Below are 12,699 nucleotides of genomic sequence, written 5' to 3'. Positions count from 1 at the left end.
GGAGATCGATACTTATCCGAAAAATTTTATTTTTGATTGATGAATTGAACAGGTTTCTCTTCGCGCGATTTGTTTTCATCGAATTAAAGCATAAGTTACTGGGTCTAGCCATATTTTATTCATCTTTTTTGGACTCGCTTTCCTATGAATTTCTGACATGTTTTATTTATTTTTTGTCGTTCCCTAATGCTCATGCATGTCTTATTAACTCTTTTCTATGAATAATAAATATGGGATCCAATAAGACATGCACATTGATAGTGCGAGGTAAAAAATATACGCTTGAGTGTATGTGGACGGTAAGTTATTGCACCAACGGGGAAGACTGGTAGATTTGATGATAGGCTGCAGCTATGCGCGCTTCTAGTGAATCCTGTTCGTTATACGTTTTGAATTTCAGTGGCACTAGTTGTTCGAATGCCGAGAAGTAGCATTTTACAAATTTAAATAAGCAACGGTTTTTATTTGCGAAACAAATCGGTGTAGAATTTGGGTCTAAGCCTTGGGGTTTTTGACGAGTGCTTGCTTATATGCCGACATTTGTAGGTAGCTCATAATTTATTATGTCGCGATGTCAGAAAGAATTATGGAAAAATATTTAGTAAAGTTTTTTGAAATGACCCAAAAGCTGGCATGGAATTTAGATACTGATGGCTGTGAAATTGTTGGCATCAGAATATCTTCGGATTAGTTTTTGAACTTTTTAGTGGACTTTGCAAATGAAGTAGTCAGTGATGGATGAACCCAAAACTATTAGAGGGAATTGCTTCCAAAAGAGGCGTTTTCAGTCCTACTTTTTTTGTCCCACCATCAATCACTAATTATCTGATTCTTCGCGGCCTCTTAGGCCAAAAAAATATAAAGTATGTTCCAAATTAATCCCTTTTAGAAAAGTGACAAAATTCGTCGTAAAAATGTGTTTCTGTGAAGTACTCGCAACTTGGAACTGGTGCTTCTACATGCCCAACGGAAGCAATTAATTCTGCAAAAAGCTTATTAGAGTAGGATCGACAAAAGAGCCTCCCCAATTACTTCAAACCATGCAAAGTTGGAAACCCACAAAAACAATGCTTTCAGCCCAGTTATTTGTGGGATGAAAAAGAGTAAAGAGCAATGAATTCACTTTAAACATTCATGTTCCATCTTTTTCATTCTATCTTCATTGAACAACGTCAACTTTGTTTTCGATTTAGTGTTTCTTCACTCTTTTGCTGACATAATTTCTTGAAGAACTTACGAGTAAATATGCCATTGCCTTCTTCTCATTCCCGTGGAAAGAATTTGGAGGATCTCAACCGATTGATGTCAGCAATGGTCAGTAGGGGAGTCTTTCCAAAACATGATGTCAGTCTCCTCCTAATGTTAGAAGGGTTTTTTCGGCGTCAGTGGTTATAATTAGCGACAATGCAAGTCTGTCCTATGACTCACGTCTACAAACCATTACCCAAATAGAAGGAAGAATGGAAGAGAAAAATTCACCTGAGCGACAGGAATTTGTGAGAGTCGTAGGATATATGAATAAAATGACCCCATAAACCATTTGCCTACTGACGTTAAGTTTGCCATTAAATGTCTGAATATGCGACGTAAAAAATACAGACGCCGCTTTTTCCAGAGGCTTAAATTCAGTTAATAAAGACTTAGGTACTCCCCAAGCGAGCTAGCTTTACTCAACTTGACAGGAACTGTTCCAGTGGTTCTCCCCTTCTTTTGATGTTTCTCAGAGCTCTGTTCTGAACTCTCCAACATTTTTATTTATATCAAAGAATTTCTCTCCTTTCCTAACTCCCTGTGGCTTGCGCCTGCGCGGATGATTCAAAACGGTTTGAACATTCTTTAGGGAAAGGGAACTGCACTTCTGGACAAAGATAAGCCTATGGAATTGAGGGGATCTAAGATCGCACTTATTTGTTCCCGTCAATTTTAGTGCACAGACTTCTCCTGCAAAAGCGCAAAGGGAGGCTGTTTCATCTTTGCCTTGCATGAAAACTAGCCTCTGTACTAGACGAAACTCTCACTCAATTTGCCAAAAAATATTCAACATTTTTACCAAAACAAAAGGTTTGTCTACCAGAAATGGACCAGCACTTTCTTTTAAGTTGTTAGGTCTGATATTAAATAGACTCTCTCGGTTTTTCTTCTTTCCTCCAGAATGTTTGCCTCTGTTTAGGAACATGTCTGTCTCCGTAATTCCTGGAGTTTTTGGTTCACTGGCATCCTTCAAATAAATTGGCAAATATTATCAACAAATGCGGTTTGTTGTGTTAGCCCAGGCTCTTCTTTTTCTATTCTTACGGTTTACAATGTCTATTATATATGAACCCATTCTTAGACCTAGACGTAGATAAGCTTTCTTTTAATTCGCATTGCCGTGATATCATCAGTTATATATATTTAGAGTTTTAATCTCTCCCTTTAAAACTTTTCCTCAATCTTCCTTAGAAACATCCTTGAATATTTCCTTGTCATTTAGGCTTCCTTCCACAATTGCAGCTGTCCTGCTCTTGAGGTGGTTCAATTTAACTTTCCTCTATAGCTCTTCCCTACATGCAAGAGTGCCGAGCCTTCGTTGCTGTCTGCAGTCATTTTCGACTCGATATAGATGCAGCGCGATCTCTATCGGTATTATATCCTGCACTGCAAGAAACGCGAACCATTTTGAGGTTTATTTTGATATAGCTCGAAATCGCTCCAAGATTTTGACATACCGGCAGGACTCGCGATTATCATTAAAGATTTAAAATAAACCCCAATCAAAGTTAGCTAGAAGAAGCATGGAGATTCGCTAAGGATTGCACCTCAAACTTGATAGTCCATTTGGAATATGCTTATTTCAGTAGTTTTGTGCTGCATCTGCTTCCTTCCCAGGAACCAGTTCCGCTCCTATTCAGTACTCTAAATGGGCTCGTTTTGTATCGACAAATTGCTTCAAAAATCAACCAAAGTCACTTGAGGAGTGAGTCCTTTAACATCTGTGGTTGACTCTTCCAATAACATCAAACCAAATGGACTGAAATTTTGAACCCAGCATTCTTGTTTACTGCCAAAGCAACGGCAAACAATAAACAATTAAAGGTGGCGATTCCGTCACGAACAGTTTGTCTGTCGATGGTCTTATGGGTACAGTTTGGGTCAGCCATCGACGGTTACTCTATTCACAGCAACACCGATAGATAACGTTGTTTGTATTTGTTTAGGTCCTTTAATTAAACATTTTTCTGGAAGAGATTATGTACTCTTTTCATCAAAATCGTTAGTATTCCAAAAAGTGCAATAGGTCTGCCAGCTAAAATAGTGTGAATTCCTATGGCAAATTCTCAGAAGCATTACTTCTAAAAGGAAAGGTTCTTCTGAAGAAAATTAAATAGTATATTCCCAAATAAAGAGCCTCTTGGTTTTCACGTCCCTTATTTCTGCACCAACTTTGGGTGTCGTGTGGGTAGTCGATATTTTTCCGTTCAATGCAACAAATACCTACGCATCAGATGGTGGAAGGGGAAATATGCTACCAGGAAGTTATGACATCGTTGTTGCCTTTCAGGTTAACAACGTTCTTCCTGAATTTCAGAACCCTTAAATGTACTAGGCGATCCCAGAAGCTGGGTACCACTCAAAACTGCACAGTAGGTTCCCAGGGTATACTCTATATGAAGAGCATCTAGAAACCTTTCAATGACTTAGTCGGTCCTGCGTACTGAACACCGGGCAAAGCAGTTCGGGTTGTATATGTCCAATACAAAGGTAGTTAGCACAGGCAGTTAGCGAAAAGAATCAGATTATGTGAAAGACCAAAGACCAATCAGACCAAATATATTATTGGAAAAAAACGTGCAATCAAAATTAGCTAATTTTTGGAAGTCATACCTGATTATTTAGAGCGTAGCCCCTAATCAGGCGAAACATAGTCAATTCTAATACATGACTGACAAGAATGTGCAATGCGCAACCAACACTATGCAGAAACTCTACAGTGTTTTCTTTGTCCGAAATTAAACTTTTGAGAGTATTAAACAACTTACCTTACTATTTCCTGCTTCTACAAAGATCACTTGATGAATAGGAAATGTCTAAGAACTTGGTTTTGCCTAAAAGAACGCTATACGCTCAGGTGCTACTTCTCCGTCGTGCTTCCAGCAGCATGGTCACTGTCAGCACTCAGTATCATGTTTTCAATGGAGTCTGTATGTCAAGAACCTTCTTCCATCCACACCTTTGTAATATTTGGCTGCAGGCTTAAGACTCTCAACAATTTGGCGATGGCCACAACTATGAAGGCCATTGGCAGATTGCCTCTAGCATGAAGTAACCAACCGCTGCGTGATCATTTAACTTCTGTGTGACTGTTGGGCTTTAGTATGAGCTCGCCCAATCGATAGCTGAGACAACCTTTTACTGTAATTAGCCCATGATGTCAAATTTTTCAGAGTTGTGCTGACTCAGAGTGGACGCTTGTCTAGTATACCACCTTTCTCTAGTTTGGATTACAATTCGTTGCTGTTCGTTTTCCGTCTGCCATTAGGTGGCTCAAAACGATATTAATCAATATTGGGATCAATTCCTTGCTCCATTTTAATAATAACTATGGAGTTCCTTTTCAACCCTGAGTTCCTGTTCTCCTTTTTGATGGGTCTAATCAGTGCCATTACTCCAATTTTGGACATTATTTTTTTAAAAGAGCTTAAATTTCTTTAGAAACTTAGGGAGCCTAATTGCCCGCCTACATTCAATTTGGGAGTGTTGGGAGAATTCGATTATATTTAAAGACAGACGTTTCGTTTTTGCTATAAGTTTTTGGGTCTGGGCGAAATCAAGAGATTCCTAGATCCTCATCCATCGTATTAAGCCACCGCTGTTTCGTCAGGCTTTTGTGACGTTTCCCATCTATCAATTTTCATAGATCGCGTCCAACTTAGCGAGTGAGTGAGCGCAGATCCCATCAATGAACGTCTGTAAGTCGTACCTGTATGGCCCCGTACTTCTATTTCACCCGAAAGCTAAATCTATTCGCACCTCAAATGACAATCTTTTTATTCGCAACGATTTTACTCATCAAGAATTCTTTCTAGAGCAATCACAAAGGTAGACGACAGTAACCTAAAGTAATAGGAGAGCTCGCATCCCTTCCATTCCCTACTGCATTGCTCCTTACAAATGCTGTTTTACACACTCATAAATTTTCTCTTATCAAGCCATACCAAGACAATTTCTAAATGAAAAAAAAGTTTCACACACAAAAAATTACTTCATATCTCGTCACAACCCTCGCTCCTTTAGAGTACTTCCCACCTTCATCCCTATCTGTGAATTCTTTCCCTGATTTTTTTCCCTCCCAACATCCATTTCACTCCATTCCAACGTGCATGAATATAATATTCAAACAGTTGAATTGAGTTACCTAGGCAACGCAAAAATACCTTCCTTCCTGTCTGCGAGGTACAAAAAAAGGAGCCACAGCATCATCGAAGAAGCTTTTACTTCTTCATCTCGTCCTCATGCCTTCATTTCAGTGAAAGAAAAATACAATAATGCGGAAAACGATGGAAACTGTGAAAACAACATTCTTTCAAAATGAAAATCCAAGCATGAGGAACCGTTTATTTCCTAAGGACATTGAGGATGAGTCCTTTTATTTCAACAGCTGTAGACGGTGGCGGCGCCATTCCATAAAATTCCGCGATATGGAGCTGTCGACTTGCTGCGCTCATGTGCAAAGTGGGAAATAAATGCAAGGAGACACACGAGAAAAAAAAACTGTTCAAGTGGATGCGAACACACCCTTAATTTAAATCGGGGAGGTTTGGGGGTGCGCATGCCCCTTTCATTTGGTATTTTTATTTGGAGCAGTTGCTTGAGAGCAATTTCAATTTCAATTGGGGTTTTACGGTGACATGGGGTGTTAGAAAAAATGCCAGAGAATTTAGGGTTTCCACTGGAAACTACCTCGAAGCTTATTTTCACCGAATAGAGGCAGCCACGAGAAATGAAATTGTGGGCTCCCTCTTCTTATTTGCTACATAAAATCAACATGGTGTGGAGCAATATGATGTCGTCATGTTGATTTATGGGCGTTGCAGGGTGAAGCCCCCGTTCCGCCTGCAGAAGGGATGTTTGCACTCGACAGTCACGTACGGGGCTGTAAATGTAGGGTAGCTGGGAAAAATAGACTTTATATTATTCTGGTAGTGAGTAGATATAGACGTCTAGACTATAGTTGGTTTAACCCTAATTTTCTGTTTCTCGATTACAGATTGTCCTCAATTCGATGCATCGCTATCAACCCCGGATACATTTGGTTCGTCTCGGTCCGGGTCAGAGTATCCCCAGCTCACCGAAAGAGCTTCAAGAGGTCGACCATAAAACTTATGTGTTTCCTGAGACCGTTTTTACAGCAGTGACAGCATATCAGAACCAGCTGATAACAAAATTGAAAATCGATTCGAATCCGTTCGCGAAAGGTTTCCGAGATTCATCAAGACTGACGGATTTTGATAGGTAAGCATGATTTGAAAGTTGTTTATAGATGGTGTTCAATATTTAGATAAATAGCTAGAGAAGGTAATCATAGTCAATCTGATATCAAGTTTTACATGGAATCAACTTATTTCAATGCAAATCCGCCTCCCACAACCACCTCTGGCCTCAACTTTCTCATTCTCGGCCTTTTCTCCTAGCCAATGCAAACTCCTCTTTACTTTTTTCTTTGATAAATTACCTTTTATCTCCACTTAGACAGGAACTACCTCCTTCGAAGCATAAAAGATAATAAATGACTTGGTGAAACTTCGCACAAGTGAATTTTTTCTTGCTATTCTGAGTCTTAGGTAATTTTGTACCTTTAATTCAACGGGTATCATTCTATCCAAGATACTCAGCTAACCAGCGAATTTTTCCCACCCGCTTCGGCCGGCTAATTGCCTGTCTACCGCCGGTGCCCAAAAGTTAATGTATGAAGTTTTAATTTTGCGATACAGGTGTGCTTATGGCGAGATGATGATGAGAGAAAATACCTCGAGAAACACCTCCTTTGGCCCCTTGCGTCCCGCCGACTGGAAATCTACTCGTGGCGCGCGAAAATATTCGCATAAAACAAAATTGCAAACATTTCATCAGCAATCGATGCGAAACGGTCTTGTTCAAAATTACAGAGCGGCCAGTTTAACTTTGATGAGTTGAGGTGAGGATTCACGAAATCTCCGAGTTATTGCCTCTTATGGAGGCATGATGTCTGGCCCAATATGAACGTGGTTCTCCGAAGATTTTTTGTCTACTTTGTACGGGTTTAACATACCTGAGATTCTGCTGAGGTGGTGTTAAGACGTAATGCAGACCGAGTTGATTCGTTTGGTTTTTTGGGCTAAGACGTTACCAGAAACAGAGATTGATTATTATTAACTCATCTGGAAGTGAGTTGCAAAATTGCTTCCAGGCCCACCCTGAAAAACACCACTTTCTCACTCCAAACACATTCACATATTAAAATATATGACCGAATCGATGAAACAATTAACACTAATCGATACAGTTTTGATTACAGAGATCCAATGGACGCCCTTCTCCTCGAGCAGCATCTACGCGCACCGCTCCGTCTATTCCCGGAACCCCTGATTCCGCAATTCACTCAACAGGATGCAGACGCAGCATCAGTTGCAATACTGGAAAAAGCTCGCCAACATCTTCAAATGTGGGGTCGATCACCGTACACGGAACTATTACTGCCTCAGATCTATCAACGTCCAGGACTAAGTGCACTGAACCTCGGCCTCTGGCAACAGCAATGGCCCCAACTCCAAGCAGGCTTTCTAGCGAGTGCAGCCGTCTCAAATGCACGGACTCCACCGCCTCCGCCAGTCTCTACTCCATCAAGTTCAGGGTCTCCTTCGCCGGATATGAGGACGAAACACTTTCAACGATTTAGTCCGTATCAGATACCGCAGCACCCACCAACCCCAAGGAGTCCGCCAAATTAGTAGAATACCTTTTTAGCGCTGTACGAAACAATAAAAAGAAACTCCAGTGATGGAGGATGCAGTTCCGCAGTCTTGTGTTTAGGTATGCGGAGGGCGATGCATCCTCAAACTGTGTGCAAAAGAGATGCGGCAGAGCCCCTCACTCCTATATTTTGTAAGTAATCCAATTTACGGAGCCCAGCGCTCCCCTAACGTGAATACGAACTGAATGACAGGGGATGCACCATCATTCGAGCGTGTGACAAACTTAGAAACAAATTGCGTGTACTATCTGTGGTTTAATTATTATTTCCTGAATTTAGTATTATTTAGACTTTCCGTTCGTTGGTCTTAGTCCCAAATTTAGCCCAGCTATAAAAATTTTATTTCAATCTTAAATACACAACTGAAATGTATTCAAATGATAATAATATGGCGGAGAATATACTTAAACTAAATCAAACATTCTTATATTGTTGTTGCGTGTAAATACTGTAAGTAGACACTAAGGGTACACCTAGGAGCTAGAAAGTGAAGTATTAAGCAAACCCGAAATCAGAATATTAAAATAAAAACAAATAAAATATGTTAGAAGATGCTTAATTAATATAATTTCTAAGATATTAGATACATTGCCTGTGTAATTTATTTATTATTATTTTATGGCTTATTTTATTTATGTACAAAAGTATCGGTTAATAAAATAAATAGATCAAAATAGGTAAAACAACTATAGAAGTAACTGAAGTGAAGAGAGCGAGAGAGAGATGAATGAGATGTCTGAGTGTAGTTTTGGTGCTGCTTGGAACGCTTTCGGGCCGATATTGTATTATTGTAAATGTTAACTATTGTGAATCACCTAATAAACTGTATTATTAATCATATAGAAATGTTTTGTTTAATTTTGGTGCTATTAGCAACATCAGATAACGTCAAATGGTCAATTTTTACTCAGCACTACAATTGAAGCTCTACTCCAAAGTAAGGTAGGTGTTAAAGAAAGTCAGAACGTTTTCCAGTATTCTCTTTCAGTCCACTCGGAAGCTTGAGAAACATGGGCAGTGGGAACCTTTAAACCACTAAAATCGTCCGGAATAGATGGAATTTTTCTGCGCTACTAAGAGAGGATTGAAATCATCTTAGGATCTCTCCTAAGAGTGGTAAACGGCTTACTTACGTTCTAACATGCAACCCCTACATCGCTGTCAGCTTTTCGGGGCAAGACGGTCAATGTCGAACGAGCGTTCGATAACACATCCCATACAGAGATACGAGGTACCCTAAACTGCAAAGGAGTGAGAAAAACCCCGGCCTTCTGGATGCACAGAATGTTCAAGAGTAGCCAAATAGAAGTAAGGACATGTACAGGTTGTCCACAAGGTGGGGTATTATCTTCATTAATGTGGAGCATGTTAGTAAATGAACTCCTAGGAGAGCTAGCAAACACTAGAATACAGGATCAAGGTTACGCTAATGATATTGTTTCAATCTGTTAGCGCAAATATGAGAACATGCCATGTGACACTTGTAACTAGTGCAGAAGACCGAGGCTACGCATCAATTCTGCCAGGGCCATTCACTAGGAAACGCAAGTTTGATAACCTTAGTGCTATTAGATTACTTGGCATGGAGGTGAAACGAGAAACAGAGGTCTAATATTTGGGAGTCACATTAGACCGAAAATTACTCTGAAAGACGCATGTTGAAAACAGGTCTCGCAAGTCTATAGCAGGGAAAAAATAGAGATGCACCCCGAAAATGCTACACTGAATACACACTCCAATAATAAGGGGACAAATAGAACGGAACTCAACGCAGCAGCGAGGGAGTTACAAGAACTTCAAAGACTGACTTGCGTGTGTATCAGAGGTGTAATGAGAATTCGCCCAACGGTATCCCTAAAGGTATTTCAGGGATTAGACCCTTTCCATCTGCAGAAAAAGATGCAGGCAAGGGGGGCGATCTTCAAAATATGCGAGAGTAACAATGAGCTCCCCCACCCCTCCTTCGACTTCCAAAGGAACTATACGGGGCAGAGTATTGCTATTCTAACAATCAGTCAAGCAACTATTAAGACACTTAGGCCTTACCCGGTAAATTCCAAACTGGTATGGGAATGCCTTAAGATACTGAACACGCTCAATTCGCTAAAACAGTGTATGGATACACTGGGTTCAAGCCCACATTGGGTTACAAGGCAATGAGGCAGCGGACGAGTTGGCGAGAAAATGAGCCACTATACGGGCCAGAGTCATTCTGTGCAGTCGGAAATGGGTTCATATGCACGGCAGTAGAAAATGATGAGGAGCAGCTGAGGAAACTTTCATTATCCTCATCAACGGCGCAAGAAACGGTATCCGGTCTAGACCTGCCATAGTAAGGAACCGCACACATCCCGGTTTTACGCCGATGTCCACCAATTCGATATCAGTAATAGCTTTCTGGCGTCCTGACCTACGCCATCGCTTCATCTCAGGCAGTGTCTACTTCATCTTATTTCTCTATCATAGATATTGCCCTTACAATCTTTTCGGACTGGATCATCCTCATCTCTACGGAATAAGCAACTCTCCCACTGCAACCTGTTGAGCCGAATTTTATCCACAGTCGGTCGCGGTATCGCGCATAGATTTCGTCGTTATAGAGAGTTTGCAATTTTTCTTGCTAAGAACTCAGGTCTTCGAAAAATGCATGAGGACTGGCAAATCATTGTCTTGTACAGTAAAAGCTTTGACAGTATGGTGAGACGTTTCGAGCGGAATAGTTTTGGCAAGCTGAAATAGGCTCTGTTGGCAGCCAGCAACCGTGCGCAGATTTTATCGTCATATCTATTATCGATTGTGATTTTCGACCCTAGATAGGAGAAATTGTCAATGGTCTCAAAGTTGTATTCTCCTATCCTTATTCTTCCTGTTTGACTAGTGCGGTTTGATGTTGTTGGTTGGTTCGTATTCGGTGCTGACGTTGCCACCATATATTTTGTATTGCCTTCATTGATGTGTATCCCAAGAGCTTGCGCCATCTACTCGATCTGGATGAAGGTAGACTGTACATCTCGGGTTGTTCTTCCCATAATGACAATGTCGTCAATATAGATCAGTAATTGTCAGTCAACTAAGTTGTGAATGAGTGCCAGTATAAGTTGATGAACCACTTGGTGTAATTGGTCACTTCCATATTTAACCAACTCCGCTGAAATTCCGTCGGCTCCTGGTGACTTAGGTTTTTGAGCCTGTGGCTTGCACGCACTGTTTCTTACATGCCTGGTGGTAGCATTATTTGTCTGCCGTCTTCAGTTGGCGAGACTTTCAACTCGCCGAAATTTTGGTTGTTGAGCAGTTCATCAAAATACTCAACCCACCGTTTCAATATACCCATTTTGACGGAAATCACATTTCCCTCTTTGTCTCAGCGGGATGAGCATCGAGGTGTACAAGGCTTTATCCTGCTGACGTATTGATAAAACTTCCGCACCTGGCGCGGTCGCTCCCTGTACTTTCCGAGTTCACAAACCTGTTGGTTCTTCCAGTCAAACGAAGTCGCTTCTTCGCTCGAGGGAGTTCGTGACAAGTCTGTGCGCGTGCTCACGTTCTTTGAGAATTTGACATTATTCGGTATGCGGCGTTCTTCCGTTTCGTTGTTAGCTTACATTCATCGTCGAACTCGTCGAGCCTTTTTTGCGACTGGGGCCAAATATGTTTGTGGCCTTACCAATGGTAGGTTTCATCTCCAGGACATCTGTTAGCTGCAGTTTTTGCGGCATCCATTCCCCCTTGGAGGTGTTACGGAGGACTTTGTTGTGGATGGCTTCAGTATTCACTCTCCCCTGATTGTCAGAGACCAACCAGACCAACGAGACCAACGAGATTGTGTGAAATTGTGATCCCAGTCTCCATTGACCTCCCTATATGTTCCCATATTCATCAAGGTCGAAAGGTGGCGGCGTTCGATTAACACGGGATCAGCTTGGATGAAAGTGGTCCCGTCTGGAGAGGCGCAAGTATGTTTGTGAACCGCTTTTCGCGCAAACCAGGTACATCCAACAATCCTTTCCTGTCATATTGCTAATTGAGTAATCCTCAGTTCGTTATCGTTGGAATATTTATGCAAGCTATGGAAGCCAGCGTATCGCCTGAATACTGGCTCCGTCCCAACTTGGCTGTTAAAATCTCCGAGTATGATGTTGACATCTTACTTTTAACAGGTCCCCTTAAATGCCTCGTAGAAGGTATCCTTCCCCTACTCTGCAGTCTTCTCTGCAGGGGCGTGAACGTTAATGAGGCTTACATTCCTTAGTTTGCCTCACCAACGCAGAGTACATAGCCTTTCGTTTATGTTTTCAAAGCCGATAACAGCAGGTTTCATTTTTTGGTAGAGTAAGAAACCTACTCCAAGCACATAAAGTATGTGTTTGATGGCCATCATGGTTTCCCCAGGAAACCGATCCCTGTTCAGCGCATCTCTTGCAACGCTGTTACATTAGTCTTATGTTGGGACAGGGATTCGGATAACTGCTGAGCAGCATTCAGTCTGCACAGGGAGCACACATTCCACGAAGAAACGCGCAAATCGTTATCCCGTTTTCATTACCGGGTTCGTCGTTTTAAAATCCATCCTGTCGGAGGTTCCTTACCTGGCTTCGTAAAGTCGGTTTTCCGTGTAGGGTTGTCAGCCCTATCCGATCCACAACCTGGAAGACCAGATGGTTCAATTTGTCCCTTTTTAGGGGCGGAAAATTTGCCTTCATCCTTCT

The 12,699-nt window shown here is 41.3% G+C and overlaps 1 protein-coding gene across 3 annotated transcripts in view; it reads left to right on the top strand.

Moving 5' to 3' along the window:
* LOC119646917 (T-box protein H15-like) overlaps nucleotides 1-8,818 on the top strand; it is a 75,202-nt gene extending 66,384 nt beyond the window's left edge. The window contains exons 5-6 of one of the 3 annotated variants that reach the window (XM_038047590.1): nucleotides 6,248-6,492; nucleotides 7,535-8,818. In XM_038047590.1, coding sequence (XP_037903518.1) covers nucleotides 6,248-6,492; nucleotides 7,535-7,967 — 678 coding nt within the window. In that variant the 3' untranslated portion in view covers nucleotides 7,968-8,818. Of the gene's footprint in view, nucleotides 1-6,247; nucleotides 6,497-7,522 lie in introns of those variants that run through there. The other 2 variants (XM_038047589.1, XM_038047592.1) reach the window with 2 other exon arrangements.
* The last annotated feature ends 3,881 nt before the right edge of the window (nucleotides 8,819-12,699 follow it).

This window comes from Hermetia illucens, chromosome 1, assembly GCF_905115235.1.
Source record: "Hermetia illucens chromosome 1, iHerIll2.2.curated.20191125, whole genome shotgun sequence".
Lineage (NCBI taxonomy): Eukaryota > Metazoa > Arthropoda > Insecta > Diptera > Stratiomyidae > Hermetia > Hermetia illucens.
This window is presented reverse-complemented; position numbering and strand designations above follow the sequence as displayed.